At 52.5% G+C, this 24,848-nt stretch overlaps 11 protein-coding genes across 11 annotated transcripts; 5 read left to right on the forward strand and 6 right to left on the reverse strand.

Moving 5' to 3' along the window:
* Positions 1–263: 263 nt before the first annotated feature.
* Positions 264–2,700, reverse strand: N7498_002934 (uncharacterized protein; the record flags this gene model as incomplete). The annotated part of the gene is made up of 7 exons (XM_058449996.1): positions 264–787; positions 846–1,065; positions 1,126–1,256; positions 1,313–1,688; positions 1,762–2,346; positions 2,399–2,456; positions 2,519–2,700. The coding sequence occupies 7 exons, from the start codon at positions 2,698–2,700 to the stop codon at positions 264–266; spliced, it is 2,076 nt and encodes a 691-aa protein (XP_058312340.1).
* A 1,027-nt stretch (positions 2,701–3,727) lies between these two features.
* Positions 3,728–4,961, forward strand: N7498_002935 (uncharacterized protein; the record flags this gene model as incomplete). Its single annotated transcript, XM_058449997.1, has 6 exons — positions 3,728–3,830; positions 3,887–4,078; positions 4,136–4,200; positions 4,276–4,339; positions 4,395–4,844; positions 4,900–4,961. 6 exons carry the CDS (start codon positions 3,728–3,730, stop codon positions 4,959–4,961), a joined length of 936 nt encoding a protein of 311 aa, XP_058312341.1.
* A 462-nt stretch (positions 4,962–5,423) lies between these two features.
* Positions 5,424–6,441, forward strand: N7498_002936 (uncharacterized protein; the record flags this gene model as incomplete). The annotated part of the gene is made up of 2 exons (XM_058449998.1): positions 5,424–5,905; positions 5,964–6,441. The coding sequence occupies 2 exons, from the start codon at positions 5,424–5,426 to the stop codon at positions 6,439–6,441; spliced, it is 960 nt and encodes a 319-aa protein (XP_058312342.1).
* Positions 6,442–6,986: 545 nt separating this feature from the next.
* N7498_002937 (uncharacterized protein) lies at positions 6,987–7,289 on the reverse strand (the record flags this gene model as incomplete). The annotated part of the gene is made up of 1 exon (XM_058449999.1): positions 6,987–7,289. The coding sequence occupies one exon, from the start codon at positions 7,287–7,289 to the stop codon at positions 6,987–6,989; it is 303 nt and encodes a 100-aa protein (XP_058312343.1).
* A 1,269-nt stretch (positions 7,290–8,558) lies between these two features.
* N7498_002938 (MFS transporter) lies at positions 8,559–10,452 on the forward strand (the record flags this gene model as incomplete). The annotated part of the gene is made up of 2 exons (XM_058450000.1): positions 8,559–9,447; positions 9,497–10,452. The coding sequence occupies 2 exons, from the start codon at positions 8,559–8,561 to the stop codon at positions 10,450–10,452; spliced, it is 1,845 nt and encodes a 614-aa protein (XP_058312344.1).
* Positions 10,453–10,847: 395 nt separating this feature from the next.
* N7498_002939 (glycine--tRNA ligase) lies at positions 10,848–15,246 on the reverse strand (the record flags this gene model as incomplete). Its single annotated transcript, XM_058450001.1, has 4 exons — positions 10,848–12,704; positions 12,757–13,003; positions 13,109–13,488; positions 13,543–15,246. The coding sequence occupies 4 exons, from the start codon at positions 15,244–15,246 to the stop codon at positions 10,848–10,850; spliced, it is 4,188 nt and encodes a 1,395-aa protein (XP_058312345.1).
* Positions 15,247–15,501: 255 nt separating this feature from the next.
* On the forward strand, positions 15,502–16,791 carry N7498_002940 (rRNA-binding ribosome biosynthesis protein RPF1; the record flags this gene model as incomplete). Its single annotated transcript, XM_058450002.1, has 1 exon — positions 15,502–16,791. One exon carries the CDS (start codon positions 15,502–15,504, stop codon positions 16,789–16,791), a length of 1,290 nt encoding a protein of 429 aa, XP_058312346.1.
* A 517-nt stretch (positions 16,792–17,308) lies between these two features.
* N7498_002941 (class I SAM-dependent methyltransferase) lies at positions 17,309–18,450 on the reverse strand (the record flags this gene model as incomplete). Its single annotated transcript, XM_058450003.1, has 2 exons — positions 17,309–18,287; positions 18,338–18,450. The coding sequence occupies 2 exons, from the start codon at positions 18,448–18,450 to the stop codon at positions 17,309–17,311; spliced, it is 1,092 nt and encodes a 363-aa protein (XP_058312347.1).
* A 1,216-nt stretch (positions 18,451–19,666) lies between these two features.
* N7498_002942 (aminoacyl-tRNA hydrolase) lies at positions 19,667–20,305 on the forward strand (the record flags this gene model as incomplete). The annotated part of the gene is made up of 1 exon (XM_058450004.1): positions 19,667–20,305. One exon carries the CDS (start codon positions 19,667–19,669, stop codon positions 20,303–20,305), a length of 639 nt encoding a protein of 212 aa, XP_058312348.1.
* A 323-nt stretch (positions 20,306–20,628) lies between these two features.
* N7498_002943 (amphiphysin-like protein RVS161) lies at positions 20,629–21,690 on the reverse strand (the record flags this gene model as incomplete). The annotated part of the gene is made up of 6 exons (XM_058450005.1): positions 20,629–21,082; positions 21,131–21,278; positions 21,327–21,400; positions 21,459–21,504; positions 21,558–21,608; positions 21,678–21,690. The coding sequence occupies 6 exons, from the start codon at positions 21,688–21,690 to the stop codon at positions 20,629–20,631; spliced, it is 786 nt and encodes a 261-aa protein (XP_058312349.1).
* A 1,228-nt stretch (positions 21,691–22,918) lies between these two features.
* Positions 22,919–24,607, reverse strand: N7498_002944 (serine/threonine protein kinase SAT4; the record flags this gene model as incomplete). The annotated part of the gene is made up of 2 exons (XM_058450006.1): positions 22,919–23,050; positions 23,105–24,607. The coding sequence occupies 2 exons, from the start codon at positions 24,605–24,607 to the stop codon at positions 22,919–22,921; spliced, it is 1,635 nt and encodes a 544-aa protein (XP_058312350.1).
* Positions 24,608–24,848: the final 241 nt, after the last annotated feature.

A 24,848-nucleotide genomic window follows, 5' to 3' on the forward strand; every position in this document is an offset into this window, starting at 1 on the left:
AGTCAAGAAACCACCCATACTCTCCCGGATCACCCAGCTACTTGGTTTGACTGCCGTACTTGTCTTCCCAGAGCTGGACCTTCTCTACGAGGGACGTGCCTGCTTCTGACGGATAAGTCTTGCAAAAGCGATCAAATTCTTTGGTCCGATACAGAACAATCTTGTCAACACCAGTTCTCCGCATTTCAACAAGCCTCTTCCAGGGAAAAGAGGCTCTCATGACACCTATTTACCCAAAGTCTCTTCCCTCCCATACTCCCACCTTACTTAGTATACTGCGCCTTGAACTCATATCGTAAACACCCGGCATCCCTGATTCCTCCAACCCCACCGTTATTGCAGTCTGTGTAATCCTTCCTCAACAGATTTGTGCACGTAATCTGATCCTTGCTATTCGGGTACTTCTGATCCCCCAACGGGGTCCAAGGGCTCTGCTTCGCCCCTCTGCACCCCTTGACCCACGAGATCGAGTAATAGTACGGTGCACCATTCGTCATCGTCTGCCACACAATTGGATCACTCTTTTCATCCATGATGCTCGAAGAAAGAGCGGTGCCCGCACACGCCCAACCAGTATACTGGTTTTGAAAGCCGGGGGAGATGTCTTTGTGCTTGCCGAAGTCGTTGGCACCGTGACACTGGAGCGAGCCGAGTTTGTCTCCCGGTGTCGTTCCCGTGGGCGGGGGCGAGCTTTGGGCAGGTTTCTCAATCTTGTAGCTGAAGCTGGCACCACAGGCGAATGTGGCTTCACCGGATGGTTGGATTGCGTGGCTATTGATGCCCTCGCCTGTATGACTTTATTAGTGTCTTGGGGCCGGTCCGGTTAGGATGGAAGTGGGACTTACACTTTGGAATAATCATCTTCTCGAATGTAGCCTTGCAGTCGGGCACGCAGTCTGTTCTCGGGTCTGTTTCAAAGTGGAACTTGTAGCCCTGGTAAGCGCTGGACTTGATGTCGGCGCTGGTCAGGTCCACTTTGGGAGTTTTGGAGAGGTCCCTGCCACAGAAGTTCTCGGACATGCGTTGGAAGAAGGAGATATCGACATCGATGGCTCCGCTGTAGGCCTGCATTCAAACCACAAGTTAGAAATGCACTTGAAATCATCGCGTGGGCGGGGTACGTACTCCTCCATTGGCACAAGTGATGTCCGCTTGGTCGGGGCGGTCGGGCATATTGATGTTATAGCTGTACTCCGCACCGCATGGAAGAGTCACTTTTCCTCCTTTTTGCACGCTATGGCTGTTCAGTCCTTCGCCTGTTATTCCATGTCATTAGCACAGCGTCACTCACTGGCTCCATGGGAACACTTACAACCAGCCGTCATAGCCTTGATGGCCCCCGCACAATCCGTGTCACACTGCTCGTTCACGTCCTTGGGTGGAGTGTACGAGAAGTCGAAGGTGTATTTCTTATACGCCTGGGACGAGATGTCGTCGCCGGAAAGCGTCATATTGCGCGCCTTCTTCGCATCGCCCTTGCAGAATTTATCCGACAGGCTGTTCACGAAAGCGACGTCGACCGCGACAGCCTTGGAATACGTAGTGTCGGAGCAGGTCACTTTGGGCGCGTCGTCCATATGGACAAGAGCGTACTTGAGTACATCGGCCTGTGTGTTCAACCAATCCTGGTCAAAGGGGAAGAATGTGGGCTCAATCACGTCGAGGCATTTACAGTATTTGTATTTGCCCTATACGAACCAGGTCATTAGTATATACCACCGGCATTGAAACAGAGGGGAAGAGAAGGGACGAGATACATACATCCTGACAAATATCATCTTTCCCTTTGCAGTCCGGGCAGAGCGGGGCATCCTTCCCCTTGGGCGCATCTGCCGGACACTTCTCGGGCTTCTTAGGAGGAGGAGTCACTACGGTGGGGATGTTATTGTTCGGTGGGTCTCGAATCCCAAACGCGAGCGGGAGATGGTTCTTCGCGTAAACTTGGAAAGCCATCCAGACCAGGCTGATGCCGCCAATGCCAGTCGCAACCATCTGGGCCTCCTGTGCGGTAGCAGAAGTACCCAGGGCCTTAAGGACCTCCTCGCTTAGGAATTGGATGTCCTTGACGGCTTCGTTCAGGGCTTTAATCAGCTCGGAATTGTCAGCTTTGAAGTCCTCGAGGAACTGGGTAATCCCGCATAATGCTTCCCGCTTCTTCGAGCATGCAGGCACCTTGCCCATCATGTCACTCAGCTGCTGTTCGAGCTTGGGTGACATGAGGACGTCCAAGTCACCTTTGGGTCCGGTCATAACGGCTACCGGGGCTGTCACGGTGGCTGTTGTGGGCTTGTTGTCTTTGGTTGTGACTTGGACTTGGGTGATGTATTCTGTGTCTTTTGCTGTCCACTGGACAATTATCAGCGAGGGTAATTGAAAATCAGTGCGATGATATACTTACGCTGCCCTTGGCGTCGATATAATCCGAGAAGAATGTGTTGTATGGTGCTGTGGTGTCACTAAGGTGTATTAGCATAAGCAATAACAATTTTAAGAAGAGCAAACAGAAAAAGCGACGAACACTGGAGTCACGAGAACCGGATTGATTCCAATCTGCCCACTGGTTGTAGGTACAATTGCGTCCACCTGGCCGACGCCTCTCTTTTCAACGAGGCTCGGGGGTGGAGTTACTTGTGGTGGTAGTTCGACCGGCCCGGCGAAGGCCGCCGAAATAAAGAAAGATGCTATGAGAAGAGACTTCATGATCATGGAGTATGAAAGATTATCACTTGGCTCTTTCAACGACTCCAGCGGAGGGCATTATATACTTTATACCTCTGGTTTTCTTCCAGTAGTTCTCCTCCAGTAGCCCCCACGTCATCGGACGAAAAAACAGTCCCAAAAATAAGTCCATGGCTGATATCCAGCCTTGCCCAAGGCCTGCTCTGCTGACCTTGTTGATAGCGGGCTGACAGCAGCTGAATCTAATGAAACGTCGCATGTGCACGATTTGGCCCCATCTCAAGGATGTCGATGGCATGTGGAAAGTCGTAAATAGTCAATAAGGGTCGAAAAATAACTATCACCAGTAGTAGTACTATCAGATTATAGTTTATAGATCAGGCGCCCCACATCGCCACGGCCTCCACATGGCTTACGCGAGGGTGCAGATGCAGGGTCTTGAGCTATGGCGTCAAACACACGGCCATCATTGGTCCGAGGGCGTTCTTTTTTTTTATAGATTGGGGGCTATTGGGGGCTTCAGCAATAGATCAGGGTCTGATAAGGCGCCCAATAAATGCTCTTGGCTCTGTTTAGCTTTCCCAAAAGGATACCTTTATTCGACCCTGCATACTCCCACATCAGCACTAGGTAATCCTCCGAGGAAATCTTACGGGCGGTTTGTACGTAACTTCGGTACTTACTCCGTGGCGGGGGCCGTATATCACCTGGTGGCGGGGGCTATTTACCAGATGCAGGGTCTATGTACCTGAAACGAGACATACGAGAGGAGCAATGCAATAAATTTAGCAATGGATATTGATTCGTTCCACTCATGCAATACCCCTCACGCAGTTGACGGTCGGGGCGATGCAGTTCAGCTCGCTGGATGCCTGTTCTTGGCTGGTCGTATACTATCAGATGCTGCTTTAAATGCTGCTTTAAATGGGCGAAGATATAAGATGCTAACGTTCGCACTGTGGGATAGGCTTCCATTATCTCTTCATCTGGCCTCTTCACCAACTCATTTTACATTATTTTTTTCTTTATCTGCCTCATCTAATACTCGATGATGAGATTCCTGCAAGGCCTACTTTGTGCCTTTGGCCTAATCAGCCTGGCCAGTGCAAAGGGTCCGGCGTGGAAGCTCGATAGTTCATGCCAAACGAGTGGTAAGCCAGACAAGTTCTCCCTCTTGACCTTTGAATAACACGTTTCCGCTCCCCAGATCTCAATGACATGGTCACTACCGCCGTGAATAGTGCCTTTTCGATGGCAGTCGATGAGTCCGATGCATTCAACAAGATCCTCTCCGGTGGGGACCTGGGCCCGAACAAGGACAACATCCTCGATGTTGTCAAGTGGATGTTTACAAAAGATAACGAAGAGCCGAATAACGAGCGACTTGCTATACTGAGAAGTATGTTGACCCCTTCTTATATTCTCATCCTTGAGGTTGGTTTGCTGATTGTGACAGCGCGTATGAATCTTCTCGCCAAGGCAAAGGATCGTAAAGATAACGAGGATCCGGACGGTGTGACGGTAAGCCTTCTATGTTCAGCTCTGGCACGGCCGTGCCAGGTATAATAGGGATACAAGTGACTGACAGATGAGCAGGTCGTAATATACTGTGGCTTTGACCGCTTTGAAGCGAGGGCTGACGGTCAATGGTACGATAAGGGTAGGTTCATTAAGCCAACAACTTTCAAAATCTCTCCGATCTGACATTTATACAGACCTTGATTATGTCTTCAAGAAGGACGAGTCATTTGAGGCATGCAAAGGCGCCCAACCTGTCGTAGCCTACACCGAGGTACCTAAGGATCGCAAGAAGCCGTCCCAGGTTCAGTTATGCCCATGGTTCCTCAACTGGATGAAATCTAAAGACACTAAAAGCCTGAAAGAAGCCGAGGCTAAGGGTCTATTTTGGCGGGCAATCAGCAAAGGCCTATCGAAGACGCACATGTTGCTAACGCCTATTGATGTGACCTCGCTGCTCGACAAAGTGATTCTGCACGAGCTAACGCACACACGTGTTGGTGGTGAGTCGGTGGATGTTGATGGGCCCAGCTTCCTGACTGTTAGGTATGGGTGGAACAGGTGTCGGAAGTTGGCGCAGGAGGGAAGCAGTGATCCTAGTCGGCAAGCACAGGTCAATGCGGATTCGATTGCGCTTTGTGGGTCTGGTATGTTGGTCCCTTTTATGGATTTTTCTCACGTACATTGCTGACTGAGTTATAGCCATTAGGTACATTAAGGAAGGGAAGCGGGTGAAGAAGAATGGTGATGTAGAGGACAAGTAAGGATCGGTTATGGTCTATCAGGATAGCGTTTTCTATGGTGTATACCTAGGGAAGCTACATAGTTTTTTCATTGTTTTGTTACTGGGTATTTATCTCTGTATGGAATTATAAGTCACGGTAGACTTTGCAATTTGTCTCTACCATCTATGTCGTGCCAGTCGCGGATATTCTCAGTAATGGGGTGCTATATAGGTACTTTAGGTACAGGAGTGTTCATAGATACACAGGAAACGACAAAAATAGAATAATGCACCATTCAAACTTAGCCCCTCGGAGAATCCCCTCCGTTAGCCATAAGCAAACTAATTGGTTGATTGGTTTATTGCTCGTAGATCAGTCGGGGGCCTGATGCCGAGACTAACTCAGCCTCGCAGCCTGATACATATAACGGAGAGTATTTCCCTACTCCTTCTCCCCCTCCTCCTCCCCATCAACCATTAAACCGACCACGACGACCTCGCCATGAAATGGTCATGGAGTCTTACTGCTCGACGCCGAGAGGAGGAGAAGCTTGCTGAGAGGTGCAAGCGCATCAGCGACCGTCCTGAACCCTTGCCAGCGGTCCGCGAACGGACCTTGACGCTGCCACTACCACCTAGTAACACGGGCTTGGTCCGAAATAGTCGCCAACAAAGAACCTGCGATCAGCAGCAATCTGCATATTTTACTACGCTCCCACGAGAGATCCGGTATCTGATCTATCAGGAAGTCCTGGCCTCTCCAGATCATCCAGAGCTCCATGTCTCCAGTGCAGACCAGCGACTCCTGAGTCGGCGCTGCGTTAATGAGAACCCCGATATTCCGGGCTTAGAGCACCCATGTTGGGGCCGTTGCTACAAGCAAGACGGCACGACGGCCCGGAGTGGGTACCCAAGGGAGTATCAGCCCGAGGACCGTTCTCCTTACCCCGTCAGACTGGGATTGTTGCGCTCTTGCCGGCAGGTGTATGTTGTTAGAATCTTCCCCATCTAAGCAAGCGAAAGCCCCCACTAATCGAACTAGATACTCCGAGTCAATTGATCTCCTCTACTCCCAAAACATTCTCAGCTTTCGCCAAACGCGGACTATCGTGGATCTCCAACGTACCATTGCCCCCCAGCGCCTACACAGCATTCGCTCTGTTAATCTGTACTTTCTGCTCCAACTATACTGGTTCGGGACGCGCATAGATGCAACCGAGGGTATCTATCCTCTCGACATACCATTCTTCTGGGAGTCCGCCTGGAAAACCATCGCCGAGATGAAGTCGTTGCAGAGCCTTCGAGTGGAGTTCACTGATGGGCGCCTTGACAATGAATACCCGCACCGGGATGCGATGGTGCATCTTCTGAAGCCGATGGCGGCAGTCAAGGTCCAGAAGTATATTGTCCAGTTCGACTGGTCAGTTGCGGTAGACGAACTTGTGCGCTTGTTGGGGAACGAGGTGCCTTTTGAAATCCAGGTCAAAGAGAAACCTGTAGAGCCATATTATTTTTGGTAGGGTCTGAGAGTATCCTGCCTCATACAGGCTATGAACGAGCCGTGACTGTTGAATCGAACAGCACGCTCTATACCAGACTGAACAGCTCAAAGTACATGATTTGAGTACGAATATTGGAGCCTTCAAACAAGTCATTGATCAGGTTGGAAACGGGACGAGGATGAGTGTCGATGCCTATTATTCAGACGAAAGTATTGTATCTTGAACACGCAATGTTCAGTAGTCTACTGCATATTACGCCGTACCCGTAATTAGTTTCTGTTGCCTCTTAAAACTAAAGCAACCTCTTTTGTCCTGAAAATATTCACATTTTCTCGTCATGTATAAGCAGTAGATCCCCAAATTGTAGGGTAAGCCCAACAAGGGGCAGAGGAAATCATCTACATAGGGAATAACACGCTCCGCTATCCTAGGAACAATCTTTGTAAGTACAAAAGGCCTACCGGGTTTTAAAAAACCCCTGTATCAAAACTCCAATCCATAATCAGTATTCGCATATTCGTTATTCATACGATTCCAAACGCTGGTTCGCTTCAAAACCTACTTCAACCCTCATGGGTGATAGAATCCTTTCTCTCATTGGAGCCCCCTTTATAATCCGTCTGTTGAAGAAGTGGACTTCTCTCGGGACTAGCACTTTTCCTATACGGATCCTCGTTGGCATCCTTGTTCACGTTGCTGTTGGCCGGGATGGGAGCATAAGGATGTGAAATGCTCTCTCGTTGAGGATGTGCTCTGCCTGTATGGACTGCGCCATTGTCCGTTTCGCGGTCAGCAGCTGAGAGGGCAAAGTCGCCCGAGTCAAAGTATGTTCGTTCCTTTATTTTCCAAAAGTCTTTTGTTAGCATGTATTGCGTGGAGATGTATGAGATTTGCAGGGTCGGTTGGAGATACCTTTGATTGTTGGCCGAGTAGACCGGGCCGTGGCAGCTTTCCGTACTTGCTGAAGTGGCGTTGTTCACTTCTGGACAACGGCTGGATCGTGTTAGCTTACCCTCTGCAGTTTGTCCTAAGGATGGGCGTTGTACTTCTGGATCCGGTATCTTGCGTCCTGGGTCCATTCTGCACCGATAAGTGATGATTTTAGCCGAGTTTCTTGAGCCTGGGATGGCAGCTTTTTCTGGGGTAGGTATAATTTAAGCTACTTACATCGTATGTTCATGACGTTATTCAAGTCGTGTGATCGGTGTTAGTCATCTCGGTGGTGAACTCAAAGGTAAGTTTCAACTTGAAACTGGAAGATAGCTATTCCGGATGTCTACAGTACCAAAAGAGTATAGACTCATTTGACGCAACGTCAGCTTATGCGTGTCCAACCGGGCTGGCGATTACTGTCAATCCGGTACTAGCATCGTTACTAGCATTGGTACTAGCGTACTTGACAACCCATCTACACATGTGGGTGATTCCAGCTACAACAACCTCGGGTAGAGCCTCTAATAGGCATAGCTCAGATATGGAGGCTTAAAAGTACCCTTGGGTACCACGGTAGCATTGCCAAGTAGAAAGCGAAGAATAGCTTCAAAGATCCTAGCACATACACCGGGGATAAAGCTCACAATCTCATGATTTAGGATGATGGAGATAAGATCTTGTTGCCGATCGATGAATCATGGCGATCCAAGGGTCTGGGTATGTCAGCAGGGAAAGCCACAGTAGTAGTTATAGTTATTTAGATTGCACTCTGCTTATTTCTCTGGTATCCCACGGATTCAGAACAGCGATGACGCGACCGGCCCGTTCTCGGCGTAATTGACATTTTTGTTTTTTCATCAGTCGGGCTCGGGTCAATTCCAAAAAGTGAAATGGCGTGCCTCCCGACGGTATCCATTTTCCGCAACCTAAACCCCGGGAATGTGTCAACCACGTTGATTTCTAATGGCGATGAGTAATAAACGAGGCCCACCGTTTACCACATTGGAACAGCTTGGAAGTTAATCTCCACGGTAGCTTCAATATGAGATTCGAAGGCTGGCTTGGCATTTTCTGATTTCTAATTCTCGGGCTTTAGAGGTGGTTTTGCTAATCACCTAAGTCCATCTACAATAGCCACTATATAGTCCATCAACTTTCGTGTCACCATGAATCTGCAGAATCAAAATTCATAGTCCAATCCGATGGAGGCCGTCATTCGTGAAGCCCCGTTCGGGCAGCTGGTCCGTTTGGTCACCAAAAACAAATACTTCCAATACCCTGAAGAGAAGGCCGACTTTCAGCTTCCGGAGACATGGATCGATGTAATGAACCAGCCCGATACCTTACGGAAGGGCTCGTCACAGACCGAAAAGCCGGAGCCAGAAAGTCCTGGTAGCGAAGGAAGACAACCCGGCGATAGCAACGACAGCGAAAGCCATGACGCTGAAAGCCTCCACGGTGAAAGTGACGGCGATGTGCTCAGTCGAGTTTCGACCGAACGCACACTCCCCTTCACAGAAGATCGCTTGGAGGCAAATGAACACCATGAAATCGAAAAAGTCAAGTCGACGCCCATCGTCCCGAAACGTACCAAAGACGGCGTCGTCCTGGTCGACTGGTACTACACCGACGACCCCGAGAACCCGCACAACTGGTCCAACACCAAGCGCGCTCTCATCGCCACGATTATCTGTCTATATACATTCGTCGTGTACACCACCTCGGCCATCTATACGTCCTCCACGCAGGGAGTCATGGAGGAATTCGGCGTCAGCACCCTGGTCGCTACACTCGGCCTGTCGCTATACGTCCTTGGATATGGCACTGGGCCACTGCTCTTCTCCCCGCTGAGCGAAATCCCAGTCATCGGACGAAACCCAGTCTACATCATCACCATGTTCCTCTTCGTGATCATCTCCATCCCGACTGCCTTCGTCGGCAACTTCGGGGGCCTCCTTGTCCTGCGTTTCCTACAGGGTTTCTTCGGCTCGCCCTGTCTCGCCTCTGGCGGTGCATCCATCGGCGACATGTACAGTCTAATGTCCCTTCCATACGCCTTAATGGCCTGGGTCTCCGCTGCCTACTGTGGCCGTAAGTCACACCCTCTCTCATCTACATACATCCAACTGACAAACCCCAGCGGCCCTCGGCCCCCTCCTTAGCGGATTCGCAGTCCCAGTAAAAGGCTGGCGCTGGTCCCTCTTCGAATCGATCTGGGCCTCCGCGCCCGTGTTTATAATAATGTTCATGTTCCTCCCGGAAACAAGCTCTGCAACAATCCTCTACCGCCGCGCATCCCGCCTCCGCAAACTAAACAACAATCCGAAATTCATGTCCCAGTCTGAAATCGACCAGCACAACCTAAGCCTCTCCGCCGTAACCGTCGACGCACTGATCAAACCCATCGAAATCACAATCAAAGATCCAGCCGTCCTCTTCGTGCAGATCTACACCGCTATCATCTACGGCATCTACTACTCCTTCTTCGAAGTCTTCCCCCTCGTCTACCCAGTCGACTATCACATGAACCTGGGCCAGATCGGCCTCGTCTTCCTCTGCGTCCTCGTCTCGTGTATCCTCGGCATCGCGGTGTACTTCTCATACATCTACTTCTGGATGAACCCCAGAATCGCGAAACACGGCTTCCCGGTTCCAGAAGCACGTCTTATCCCGGCACTAGCTGCATCCGTTGGACCGACTGTCGGTCTCTTCCTGTTCGCGTGGACTGCCCGAGCATCGATCCATTGGATCGTGCCTACAATCGGGATTACCATCTACGGCGGGACCGTGTTTATCGTCATGCAGTGTCTGTTCGTGTATATCCCGCTCAGCTATCCGCAGTATGCGGCGAGTTTGTTCGCCGCGAATGATTTCTTCCGGAGTGCGCTTGCTTGCGGGAGTGTGATCTTTGCGCATCCGCTTTTTGGAAATCTCGGTGTTGCACGCGGTACGAGTTTGTTGGGTGGATTGAGCGTTATTGGGATTTTGGGGATTTGGTTGCTCTACTTTTATGGAGCTAGATTGAGGGCGCTGAGTAAGTTTGCTATTTCGGAGACTAATGTCGAGGAGACGACTGTTGGGGACCAGGCTGAGTAATGTTTATATAATGGAGATTATGATGTTGACGGGATGAGTTTGAGATGATGTCGGTCATGTTGGGTTTAGATTTAGATAATATTAATCAGGATAATTAACACAGAGCAGTGTTCATTCATAACGAGCCTGCTTCATTTCTATGCACAAGCTTTGACGGTGTAGAGGGAAAGAAAAAAAGGGACAGAAGGGAGAGAAAGTGCTATTTATTGTAGGGCTGGCGATAAAGCCCTGGAAGATGCCAGTCCCATTTCCTAAATCGGGGTGATACGATACGCTGCCTAGGTTGATCTGGCGACTTGCGACCTCATCTTCTTGCCAATGATAAAATTAATACATTGCTTAAGATCGTCTATCATCGAACATGTATACTAATTCATAACATAAAACCGCATCATTTACAACTCGTCCGCCACCCACTCCCTCAGATGCCCGCATTCCTCGCTGAAGATGACATTCTGCAAGACCGACTCGCCCTGACTAGGAACCCAACGGCCTGCAACTTCAAGACGGCGTTTCCAGGATTCCCGGTCAGCGGGATTCATCTCCTGCCAGGCGCAGAGTCGTTCTTCTGAGGGGTCGTGAGCGCCCTTGTATGAAGAGGACGTTTCAACGATAATGCTCTGCTCTGCGTCCATGCCAGGCTTGTTGCAACGCACAATCACGGAAAGGGCATGCGGTGTTACGGTTTCGAGATCGGCTGGGGCGGCGCCTGCGCTGTGTACGCGGTCAAGGATATCCTTCAGAGAGTGAATTTCATCGGAAAGTGTAATGGGGGTTTCATAAGAGCCCCTGCCGTTCGGTGGTACTTCGTATTCGACAGCCCAGTTCTCGCGCCAAGTATCTGGGAGGTAGTTTGCAGCACCCAGGTAGGGCGGGGTGGCACCGCGGATCTCGGCGAAGGAGAGGAGCGCGGTGCAGATAACGAGGAAAGATACAAGCAGGGCGAAGCTGAAGACGAGTCCTTCCCAGAACTCGGCGGGACCGGGGATAGTCAGGACGTAGCGTGGAGAACGGGAAGAAGGCGGGAAGGGCTGGAGGGGTAGAGTGTGCACGACGACGGTATTGCCCATGCTGACGGATGCGAGCTTGACTTTCTGTGGGCCGACCTCCGGGCTGATAGGGTGGGCGGGAGCGATGAAGGCTGAGAAGCAGAGCTTCGTCATGGAGAAGGGGTGCACGTCACGGAGGGTTGTGTAGGGCTGGATTTTGCCGTAGCCTTTGTTTGGCCCGTACTCCAGTGTGAAGAGCGAGATGGAATGGTCGCTGCCACTGACGGCGATGATGGTTTGTTGTTGGCCGGCTGGATTTGTGCCAAGCTGACATACATCGAGACCAAGACCGATCTTCACGCCTCGAGGGAGCTTGCGCCGGCACAAGATCTTTGCCTGGGCGCCCTTTTCTTTGTGTAATTGGAGGAGAACAAGCTCGCAGCCGCCGCGGTCAGCGGCATTCTGCAGCATCAAGATGCTCGTAGGCGACAAGAAGCGCAGAGAACGGAACTTGGAACGAGCAGCGCGAGCTCCACTGCTGGGCAAAGGAATGGTGAAGACCCTGAAAATATCCGGAGCAGCATTGGAGCGTGTAGTAGACGATATATCGCCGGCCATAACATCCACACCGTTGGTATAAGCCATACGGAACTGGCCCGGCGTTTCTTTGCCTGAGTCCGCATCGTACTCAAGACTAGCGAAATCAATGTCGTCTGCTTCCTCGTTGGCACCGAGTCGAATACGGCCGATCACGTCTGATTCACTGGGGCATTCTGTCGCGTGGAAAAGAACAATCTCTCCTGATGGCGCGAGTCCCGTGGCAATGGCTCCAACTCTCGATTCCTGCGTGTTCTTCTCCGAAGCATCGGCCTGTTTCCTCCAAGGCGACAGTCTGAGCACGCGCTGATAGGTATCACCCGATTCCCCGGTTTTCGAGCGGAAAAGCGACTCCTTTGACAATTGTGTGGCCTTTCCAGGAATAACTTCGTCCTTCTTTTCTTCTTTGCCCTCCGACTCCGGCGCATCTGTAGCTACAGCCTGCACCTTTCGCGGAGCCTCAAACCGAAACGCGCGCATGTGCTGATTATTGTTGTTTTTCTGCTCTACTGCAGAGCTGTTAATGCCAGCCAGGACAACCATCGAGTGCTCCTCATCGGTGGTCTGCGGCGCCACAGCAAGCGACGTGACCGAGTCCTCATCGCGCGACAGGTTCATTTCCACGGCTTCGGTGATTTCATGTCGGTGTGAGGTATCGATGAGCGACTAAATCTAGTAATCAGTAAGGTTCTCTCGTAAACAAAGCTGCCGCACTCACGATCTTGTTTCCAACTCCGCTGCGGCCCTCGCCGCCGCCGCCGCCGACCAACAGGCGGCCATTATTGCGCGGGTCAAAGTCTGCTGCGAAGAGCGGATAGGAGAGAGTGAGTTTCGCGGAATGTACAGTGGGCGCCATGGTGGGGATTGGAGCTCTGGACGGAGGAGGAGAGGACAGATGGACGATGACGAGGTTGCCCCGGATTCTTGGCGCGGATGGCCGGATCGGGACTGCCGCCTTTGATTTACTTAGATCTGATCTTACAAGTAAAAAATAAAAATAGAAACTATTTTGCGTAAATCGAAATGGTGTATATTTTATGTAAAGAAGTCCAAGCTTCTAACTGATTTACTCAACTTCCTGGCCGGTGAACTCGGGCAGGCGCTTGATGATATCGGCCCAGGTCTCGTCGCCGTCTGTGAGCGACTTGAGAGCAGCCAGGATCTCGTCCTCACTGGCTCGGACCTGCTTGGTAGTGTCGCGGTCACGCAGAGTGATCGTGTTGTCCTTGACGGACTGGAAGTCAACGGTGATACCGAAGGGAGTGCCCAGCTCGTCGTTACGGGCGTAGCGCTTGCCGATACTGGCGGACGAGTCGTCCACACGGTTGGAGACGCCGATCTTGCGCAACTTGGATGACAGGCTCTGGACCAGAGGTTTGAAGGCAGGGTTGGTCGAGAGAGGGACCAGCAGAACCTTGGTGGGGGCGACAGCAGGGGGGAAGGAAAGGACCTATACCATATGGGATTAGCAATAGACATGAGAAAAACAAGAGAGAAAACGTACACCACGGGCCTCATCGCCGGCACGCGACCAATAGACGTGCTCAATCATACTGTACAGGATACGGCCGATACCAAAGGACGGCTCAATGACGTTGGGGGTGTACTCGCGGACGTTCTCAACACGAGTGCGCTTCTCAATGTTGATCAGCTCCTTGTCCAGCTCAACCTTGCCGGAGCCAACACCCTCAACGTCGATCTCAACCTTGCCGGTGTTGTTCAGATCCAGGGAGAGCTTCTCACGTAGCTCCTGCGAGAGAGCGTCGATGGCCGCCTCGACGGTCTTGGCGTCCTTCTTGAAGCGGGGACCGAACTTCTTCTTCTCGAGGTCGATCTGCCACTCTTCAACACGCAGAGGCTCGGCACGGGTCTCGCGCACCACGAGAGGGGCACCGGTCTTGTCCTTGTGCACGGTCAAATCGTAGGCACTGCGGTCAGCGCAGCCAACACACTCAATCCAGCCGTAGCTAGTTTGCAGCTCGGCATCCCAGCAGTCGGCGGCGTAGTGAGCCATCTCGTTTTGCATGTGCTGACGGAAACGCAGCTTGCTGAAGTCAACGCCGATCTTAATCAGGAAAAGCTGGATACGGGCCAGGAAGTAACCCAGAGTCTCATTATCGACAATGCCAGTCTCGACGGCCTTGCCGATGGTCATTGTGGTGGTCTTAGTGCTGCCAGACAGCTGCACGTCGCGGTCAAGCAGGGACATCTCAACGTCCTTGACCTCGACGAAGCGGGGGTGCTTCTTGCCACCCTCCGGGTCGACGTAGTGCTCAATCTCAGCCATGAGAAACTCACGGACACGCAGCAGACCGGCACGAGGGGAAATCTCGTTACGGAAAGACTTGCCAATCGAGGCAGAGGCGAAAGGCATGCTCTGCTGGTTGAACTCGAGCAGCTTCTGGAAGTTCAAAAACTGACCCTGGGCAGTCTCGGGGCGCAGATAGCCCGGCATGTTGCTGCTGGGACCGATAGAAGTCTGGAACATGAGGTTGAAAGCGACGGGAGGCTGCACGGGACCGTCGGTGGCAGGGTTGCGAATGTCATACTTGATGATGATCTTTTCAAGATCGGGGCCGTCGAAGTTGTCGATCTGAGCAAGGGTCTCCTCATACTCCTTCACCAGGGCGTCGTCCAGCTTGACAGCCTTGGTCTCGCCCTTGGACTTCTTCTTCTTCTTGGCCTCCTTCTCGGCATCAACCTCAACCTTTTGTCCGCGCGCCTCCTTATCGCCCTTCAGACGGGCCTCCAGCACCTCCTCGACCAGGTGGTCGGCACGGAAGATCTCGCCAGTCTTGGGGTCCTTGCACATCCAGTCGGCGAACTTGTCCACGTGCCCGCTAGTCTTGAGGATCTCGTGGGGAGTGAGCATGGAGCAGTCGACCTCGAGCATGTCCTCCTCGAGCACGAAGTGCTTGCGCCATGCGTCCGTGATGTTGGTGAGCAGGGCGGTACCGGGAGGGCCATAGTCATAGAGACCGGACACACCACCGTAAATCTCGAAGGAAGGGGTGTAGAACATGCGGCGGCGGAGCATGGAGTCCAGCACGAGGCGGTCGACCTCCTGGCCGGTCTTGGTTTTGACGGTGGCCATCTTGGGATTGCGGTTCTGCTTCTGGAGCGCGTGCGAACAGGTGAAGGTCCTGGCGAGAATCGATGGAGGGGGAAGAAAAGAGCGGGGAGAAATGCGCGGCAGCAATTGAGTCATACACCCACACAGGCCCTCGGTCACACCACAGGGCAGTCGGCAAAAGAGATGTCAATTAGGAAGGCTGGGTGTGACGGACGCTGGTCTTTTTGTCTCGTTCAATAATTTCTCCTCATTTAACGGTGATCAACAATCAAAAGATCGCGTGGTTGTCGGAGCGCTATTCCGGATCAACAATTCTCCGTGATAATTTATTTCTTTGCGACAGAACTGTCGATCAACCGAGTACAACACTACCCACTCACCACATTCACCATGGGAATGAAAGGAAAAGGGAGGCCGCCGCCTGGTGCGGAGCTTGATGTCAAGTCTGGCAACAAAATGCGCCGCCAGATGATGCACATCAAGCGTAAGAGAAATAAGGACTCGGCGCGGCGAGCCGAGCGTTACGGTTTCAAGAAGGAAGAAGCCAAGAACCCCAAGTTGAGAGAAGAGCGCCTACGTCAAAACGTTCCTCTGACTCTCGAACGCAAGCGTGTCTGGGACGAAGCCGACAGCGACGCCGAGGAGGATGGCCTGGGTCTGGCCGTGGACGTCGAACGCATTAAGCGTGCCAAGAAAGAAGAAGAAGACGAATTGAATCGGCCGCTGGAGGATGGCGAAGACGACAGTGAAGAGGCTGAATCCGACAACGAGTCCATCGACAGTATGATCGCCTCGAGCGACGGCGAAGACTCTGACGACGAGGACAAGGAGGACGAAGACTCGAGTCGCGGACGAAAGAAATCGTCGCTTCCCTCTGCCACCGAACGAGCCACCAGCCCAACAGCCTCAGCGCGCAGTACCAACCTGAGCCTGGCACCCGAAGCCCTCGCCGCCAAATTCCCTACGCTCTTCTCCGACGAGACTCCCCCGGCCCCGAAAATCCTCATTACCACCTCGCTCAACTCGAACCTCCATGACGAAGCCGAGATTTTGACAGGTCTTTTTCCCAACAGCGTGTACATCCGGCGCTCAGCGCACCGTCACTCGCACAAGTTCTCGATCCGTGAGATTGCCAAATTCGCCTCGAACCGCGAGTATACCACTCTGGTCGTCCTGAACGAGGACCAGAAGAAGCCTTGCGGTCTGACAATGGTCCATCTTCCGGTCGGCCCGACCTTCCACTTCAGCATCAGCAACTGGATCGAGGGCAAGCGGCTACCCGGCCACGGTCGTGCAACGGAACACTGGCCCGAACTTATCCTGAACAACTTCCGCACGCCCCTGGGTCTTCTGACGGCGCACCTGTTCCGCAGACTGTTCCCCCCGCAGCCCGACTTCGAGGGACGTCAAGTCGTGACCCTGCATAACCAGCGTGATTACATCTTCGTGCGCCGCCACCGCTACGTCTTCCGCGAGAAGCGCGAGACCGAGAAGGCAGTTGTTGGCTCCGACGGCAAGGAGATGAAGGGTGCAGAGGGTATCCGGACCGGTCTGCAAGAGCTCGGCCCACGATTCACTTTGAAGCTGCGCCGTGTGGATAAGGGAATCCAGCGGGCGAGCGGACAGGAGTGGGAGTGGAAGGGAAAAACGGACAGAATTCGCACGAAGTTCCAGCTGTAATGGGTTTGTCTTTTCTTGCATGGGGTTTGGGGAGTATCCAAAAGCATCTGGTTTTCATGTTTTATCCCGGACTATATTACCCGGTTTACCTAGGTTTACATATCCATGTCGAATGAACATAGACTATTCTAGTGATTGCAGCTTGTCTTCAATCTGATTATCCATCCAGCTATGTACAGCCGAACCAAGGAGATATTGTAAGTGGGCCTAATTTGGGGATCATGGACTAAATCTCGAGATTGTTCTTACGATCATTTAAGTAATCACTTCTCATCCCAATGCGACCTTGCTCTTGCATGTACCGCCTGGAAGTTCTGGTCCATCATTTATCACATCGCTAGTACCGCATCTATTTGACAATATGAAAGGTTTTCGGACATGTACTCCATTCCACAAGGACAACTAAGAATCTATAACAAGACCATCAAAAAAATACACCCCAAAAATGAAATACGCTATGCCTATGCCAATGCCAATATGATACAAAAACCCCACGGAACCCCCAATGTAACCAGCTCTACTCATCCTTCGGTAAATCAGGCCCTTCATTAAGTACCTTAACCTTAGCCATAGCCCTCGCAAGAACCTCCCCCCTCCTCTGCGCAAAAGAAACAGGCTTCCTTCCCGTAACAATCCTCACTCTAGCCGTAAGCCCCCTCGCAGAGACACACTCGCCTCTAACCTTCTCGCACAAATCCTTCGCCTCGTCAAGCGACCAGCGCCCAGAACGAGTCAACGTGCGTAGCGCATACGCCTCAAGTCCCTCAAGCAGCGCAATCAGCGCCATCTTACCGAGCGTTTTCTCGTGGGGGTCTTCGGGCCACAGACCGATCGGGATGGAGCGTTCTTGCACGCGGACGCCTACGAAACCTGCTTCCGAGAGGGCGTCTGTTCGGAGATGTCTTAGGTCGCGGGGGTATCCCGTTTCGTCTGCTGCGGCGCGGAGGGCTGCGGCGTATGTGCGGAGATGGGACGGCTCTTCGGTTGCAACCGTATCGCCGGCGGGATCGGCGTCGGCGACTTCGATGTATCCGCCGGGTTTGAGGTGGGCGAGAGCCTGGGTGTAGATGGCGTGCCAGTTATTAAAGGCGCCGGAGAGGCCGCGGATGTGGATTAGGTCGAATGGTTCGTGGTAGGTCCATTGCGATTTGGCATCTGCGAGTTGGAAGTCGACGTTTGGTAGGGAGAGGTGGCCTAGGCCTGAATCGAAGACTCCGATGTCTGAGGCTATGATTTGGGCATTTGGATGCTCGGCGCTCATTCCAATGGCCCAGTCGCCGGGTCCGGTGCCGATGTCGAGAATGCGAGGCCGTTCCATTTGTAGTGGGGCGGTCGTCAGGCGGCCGTCTAGGAGGATTAAGTAGATTTGGTGGACGATGTTGAGGCGTGTTAGTTCGGACTCGTCGTTGGGCATGAAGTAAGAGTCGTCGGCGTAGCGGCGGTTATTTTCCATTGTTACTTGGAGGTTGCGTGAGGAGTACGAGTTGGTTGATTTTCTAGTTGTTTTAGTTCGGGGTCTTATACTGGGATGGGCAGAGAGACTCACATTGATGCGTCGGCATCAGAATCAGTGTCGGAGTCGGGCTCCAAGCTTGAACCATCCTCGGGTTCTTCGACAGAGGGACGGAGGTCCTCCGGCTGAATGAATATGTCGTCCATGACATGACGGTCTAGGACAGTTGAACGAAAAGGAAAAGGGTATATACAGAACCAGCTGTGTTCATAGGTTGGACAAGGGGTCAGGGTCCAGGACTAAGCCCAGGGCATATCCCGACCTTCTAACGGTCAATTGACAACAAAGGAAAGAGGAAACCGAAACATCGATGGGCCAGTAAGCAATGAAGGGAAAGTCTTTTGACGGGATATAGTGGAATCCGACAACGCAGACGGAGGTACGTCACAGCAAAAAAGAAAAGAAAACAAAGGCCGAAAGTCGGGAAGTGATAGATGGTAAGTATATTAGAAATCAAAACCCAGGGAGACGGGTGGGAAACGGGGTGAAGGGAAAAGGAGGGTGCGGAGACCAGGAAGTGACGCGAACAGGTCAGTAAAGGCCCAGGGCCTATGGACCACTGCGTATTCCACGGCGGGGGGAGTTCGACAGCTGAAGTGGACCGGGGGTCTGACCGGGCTAGGTCGCGGCGCGGGTGGGGTTGGGGATGATCACTTGAAGTGAGAGTTCCAAGGTTGTATCCGTCCTGATAAGGAGTGCTTATAGGATTGTCGTTGGGAATCTATGGCTCCATTATCAAGGAATCGCCATGTACAGAGATGACCGAGTGTAGATGAAGTATAGGATGACGATGTATACGCTGGACCCTTGTCAAGGTCCAACGGAGAATCGGAGATCACTGCATATGCATCCTAGACCGGGACTATAATTGAGAATGACAGTTACCGTTCAGGTGCCCTACAAAAGTACGACACAGGAAACGCTGACGGGCACCCCTTATAGGCGGTCCAGTCTTCCAACCCAGTCCAGTCAAAATCCATACCTAACTCATAACTCCTACCTCCCTAGTACTGTACCCTACCACCTCCTTATAACCTTAACCCCCCTGAAAAAAAAAAATTAAATAAATAAAAATAAAGCAATCAAATCTAGAAAAGGATGCATAATATCCGGAACAAATCCACGTCTCCACCGGTCCGAGCGAGACCCAGCAGTTCGGTTTCGAATCCAGAACGGGAAACCCAGTGTCTTTCCACATCAGGCAACGAACGGCACCAGTCACGAGACGATCTCCCGTGCCTGATCCAAACCTCCGGAAATTTCAACCAACAAATTCCAGCAACCCGGTTCTTCTCCCCAAGCGGGTCTACTCAAGCCACTCCTTCACCTCTACCGGCCCCCAGGCGGCGGTACATAGCCAAAATGACAACTCCACCCCGCCGCCTCCTCTTCATAGCCTCAATCGGCAACCAAAAGCCCTACCGCTTCACCCGACACAGCGCCGGCCACGTCCTTTTAGATGCGCTCCTCCCACTCCTCCGCAGTCGCTTCGGTGCAGTCGATCAATACTATACGACATACTACAGCCCTTCTTTCATGAACGAGTCCGGCCCAAAACTAGTCCGCAACTTGAACAAGTGGCTGTCACAAGCTGACAAACTTGTCGGACCATCTCGCACTGGCTTTGAAGTTCCGGCCCCAATCGGCGTTCCGGCGACGCTGGTCATATTGCACGATGAGCTGGAGGCGCCGCTGGGTAAAGTGCGCGTGAAGAGGGGTGGGTCTGAAGCGGCGAGTTTGAGGGGGCATCGGGGGTTGATCAGTTCGTTTGAAAGTTTGAGGGGGAAGGGGATGTATCCTGTTAAACGGGGGAGGGATTTGTCGGTGCTGAGGATTGGGGTTGGGATTGGGAGACCGGAGAGTAGGGAGAAGAATGCTGTTGCAGACTATGTGCTTTCCGAGATGGGGGCTGGTGAACGGGCTGCTGTGCAGAGGGCTGCAGAGCCGGTTGTTAGTGTTTTGGAAGATGAGTTTTATTGGGAGGAGAGTTCGAAGTCTTGATCTCGATCTCAATCTTGATTGATGGTGGTTTTTGCATCGCATTGGGATTGGGTTTAGAATGGGCATTTTGTATAGAGGGTGTTACGATATGGTTTTGGGAGCTTTGTATATGATTGATACCCCTGCATATTCATGAATGCATTGCATATTGAACTCCTTGCGTTCTTCGCGAGAGGGAAGAAATTACCCATTGATCATGTACAAGACTGGGAATAAAAACAGGAAGCGAAGCAAATCTGACTCCTCATGAGACCCCATGAGAGCAGAAACAAGAAAAAGACAACCGGCATTATGCTAAAACGTATCCCAGAAAAAAGACCACCTTAAACGGTCCCGGCTATGCTCAAATCACGGATCTCCTGTAGCACCTCCTCAACCCGGTTATCCAGATCACCGCGAGCATACTGATCTCTCGTCTCTGCGTCAAGGTACTGCTGCACCTGAGCCATGCGCGAGTACGCCTCCGCACAGAAACGCAACTGGATCTTGACGAGAGCTTCGAAGCTGGGGTCGAGGTAAGGCACGCGCAGATCGATGAGCTGGGGCAGTTCGGTGAAGAGCTGCTCGTTCAGCTGCTCGTAGGCCTGCTTGGCCATTTCGGCTTCGCGCTCGGTGCGGGGCAGTTTGGTGACATCCTTGTCGGGCTTTTCGACGAGTCGCTTGACCTTGGCGCGCATCGAGTCGTAGTCCAGGAGCTTGTGGTTTCGTTTCTTGATGCATTCGTTCACGTCGGGGAAGTAGGCGCAGAAGCGGGAGATGGGGTCGAGGACGGTTGTACTATATCAATTAGCGAGAGCTTTGTGATTAAGAACCTTGCATCCATACCGGTAAGGTCCATCCAGAGCCTTGATCGTCTCCGCATCAAGATCCTCCACAGCCGTCTTGTAACTCCGGCTCACACCATCCTTAGTACCAGCGTCCCCATAGAACGCATCAATGGTCTCCGCAATGCGCATCTGCGACGCAGTCATGGCTACTCTCATCAGCGCCATTCACCGGCTTCGGGTATCATGATACTCACCACGCAGAGAATCCAAGTAGCCCTTCGCCTCCTTCTGCAGCCGATTCGACGCAGCCTCCATAGTCCGGTACCGCCTGCATCCCGAATCAGCACGCACACCTCACACGCAATGCAAAGGTAGAAAGCCCATACCGCTCCTCAATCTCATAGTCTCGATCATTCGTGCGTTCGACGTGACCTGTCCGATCCATCAGTACATTCCCCTGCCCGCTGCGGGGTAGCATTCCGCACCAGTCTTCATCATAACCTGCGTCGTAGCGCGGCCGACATTCTTCTTGAACCCTATTCACACTGCGTATTAGCAAGGCCTCTTTCATTGACGAGTACTCGGCGGGGGGTCAAACGGCGTACCTGCCCACGACATGGCTGGATTCGATTCGGATGAGGATTCCTCTTCGAGCGAGTAACGAGCTGACAAGAAACGTAGAATCAAGCCTCTGGATCGGACGCAGATAACTCAAGCAGGAACAGTAAACGGAGTCAAACTCCAGTCGGCGAGGTCTCGGTTCTCAATGTCGCAGTCCAAGGCGGAAACCCGGGAGTCTGCCTTACGGGTGTGGCGGTGCCGGGCTGAGTCAGCGCCGGATGCGGCTACGTCATTAGGGCTGAACACTGCGCGTCTTAATTTACGGTCATTCAGGACAGGGAAAGTTGGTAACCGTAAAACGGGGTCATGAGCTCTGAAATTAAAAACGACTGGGATAATGGCAGAACCTCGGTGCCTTGAGTTATTATTTCCCCTGTGGCTGCGGTTCTGCAGTACTACTCCACCCATGGCATCGCCGAGACGAGAATGGTGGTGCCTAAAGACTGTTGGACCGAGGGACTTGGCAAGGCAAGGCTGCGTGACTAGTGAATTTGATTGTGAATGGGATGGTAATGCGCGGTGTCCGCGGGAATGCAGCAGGGTTGAGTCGATCTCGGTCAGGGCTGACGTGGGAAGGATCAGATACTTCCCAATCATCGATCTTCCGGTTAGAGCAGGTCCGTATCGGATGCCGTCGGCTGGGGTGTGCGGGAGCCACGCATTTCAGACTGATGTCATGCTACGTTAGCACGGAACTTACTCTAGGAAGCGGTGATGGTGGAGGGAGGTGGATGTGGATGGATGTGGATGTGTTTTCTGGTTGATTGAGAAACTGAGAACTGCTATGTACAGAAACGGACGGGTGAAATGTACGGGAACCCAAAGCAGACAAAGTGGTCAGACATCCAGAACAGTACAACCTTACCGCTCATCCCTCATCATAGTATTACAAGCAAAACCCAACGCCGACTCTAACCCAGAAAAAAAAACAGTCATGACTCTTCGTTGAATTGACGTGGAAAACATGACAGACCAAACCAAGAGAGCTAAGATAAACACGGGCTGAAAAGGATATAACAATTGCGCCGAGAAATGAAAAATAAAACAAAAGGGCCTCCCTATCTAGGAGCATTGCAAGGACACAAACATCCTCCTTGAACGGGTCCAATGAGAGATAACCACCCTATGTGTATAACGGGGTAATGAAAGTATCCATCCCCCACCCCAGACCTTTTAGTTTCTCGCCGGTACCGTTTGCAACCCGACTCGATAACCCCAACGAAAATCAGAACCCTTCCTCGCCAGCCTTGCATAGCTTGATCTGGCGCACCCACTCGGACTTGAGGACCTGAGAGGCATTGATGCGGCGAGAGGGGTTAGGGTCCAGGATAGAATAGATCACGTTGCGGCAGCGAGCCTTTAAAATATCAGTTGAAAGTACACTCAAGGCCTCGGTCCTGCTCATGCTTACCCGATGCAGCGTCTCGATCGGCGCGTATCCATCCTCGTGTTTGCGCCCTTCCAGGTAACGCTGATAGAACTCATCTTCGTCCTTGCGGGCTACACGCCATAGATGTCTTCCGGTACGCATAGCCATGTAGATCACGCCGACGGCCCACAGATCTACAGCGCGGGGATCAAATTCCTTCTCGGTGTATTCCTCGGGGGCGATGTAGGGTGCAGAACCACACAGACCGGCGGTCATATGGGCTTCTTTCTCCCAGGCCATACGGAAGCACTCGCCGTTACCGAAGTCGGTGATTTTGAGGGCACCGTGCGTGGTCAACAGCAGATTCTCGGGCTTGAGATCCCGGTGGGCAACGCCCATCTCATGCATGTACTCCACGCCGCGCATCAGCTGCTTGAAGAAGCAGTCTGCTTCGGCAACTTCGAGTTTGCCGGCGGCAAGCACCAGGGTGTACAGATCACCACCGGCACAGTACTCCATGACTTCACAGTAATCGCCCTTGGCATCTTGCAGGAGATCGAGGGTGTGGATGACGTTGGGGTGGCGGAGAGAAGAGGAGATACAGAACTCCGAAGTCAATCGCTTCTGGTATTTCTTGGCAGTCTCTTGAGGACGACGGCGGAACTCCTTGACGGCATACAGCTGCTCACATTTGGAGTCCTGGGGATCGACCTTGTGCGAAATGCGGACGATACCGAAAGCACCACGGCCGACGATCTCCTGGCATTTGCCGTACTTGTCCACCAGGGTTGCCGTGGCATTCGGGCCGCCCTTTTTATCGGCGGCTAACTTGTCGCGTTCGGTTTTAAACTGATCGATCCAGGTCGACATCAGCGACAACTGCGTCTCATCGACCTGATCGTCTCCCTTCTTTCTCCCACCGCCCAGCATGTCTCGGAGGAGGTCGGTTAATTTCTCCTGTCGTCGTGCACTTCGTAGGTTATGGGAGTGGTTGCCCAAGTGCTCTGGGATAAGCTCGAAGCGCTTGTGCACGGTGGCAACGTCTTTCTGATCCTTGCCACCACCAGTCTTCTTCTTGGCACCGGACTCATCTTTCTCTTTGAGAGACGGTTGTCGAGACGGGGTTCGAGTAGAGGGAGGTCTGGAGTTTGCACGAGACGACGGTTTGGAAGACGGTTTGGAAGACGGTTTGTCTTTTCCGTTTCCGTTGACGGTTGACGACTTCTCCTTGCCGTTGGGAGGATGAACACTCTCCAGGCTGCTGTCGGAGAGAGGATCACGGTGAGAATCGACTTCTCTAGTTGGAGTCTGCTTTCCGGTGCCGGAAAACATGCGCGAGAGACGGCTGGCCATCTTGGCTTTCTGAGCTTTCGGGGCCGGGGAGGACGCGGAGGAGAGGGCGTCCCCATTTTGTGGGAGCGCGGACAGATTCATGCCCGCCAGGGCGCGTGTTACCGAAGGGTCTCCATCCCGGTCATGCGAATGTAAGGAATTTGCGGCGGAGGAGACTGCGGACGGAACAGGTGAAGGAGAAGACGGAGTCATGTGCGGTAGTTTTGACGAAGAAAGTTTGGGGAGACTAAAGATCACGTCGTCCCCGGAGAAAGAGGACGAGCGTCGCTCGCACGAAGCTGGAAGCTGTGAAGCTACCAACTGCAACCGGGGCGATAGAACTGGGGGCGAGGTGATGAGAGAAGAGGTGCGGGCGGGAAAAAAGTGGTCGTGGTTGTGGGCGTTTGTGTGGCCTGACTTGTGAGGCAACCAGAGAAAGTGACGACAGCTCAAG

The sequence above is a fragment of the Penicillium cinerascens genome (genome assembly GCF_028974065.1).
Source record: "Penicillium cinerascens strain IBT 15544 chromosome Unknown contig_1_segment0_segment0, whole genome shotgun sequence".
Taxonomy (NCBI): Eukaryota; Fungi; Ascomycota; class Eurotiomycetes; order Eurotiales; family Aspergillaceae; genus Penicillium; species Penicillium cinerascens.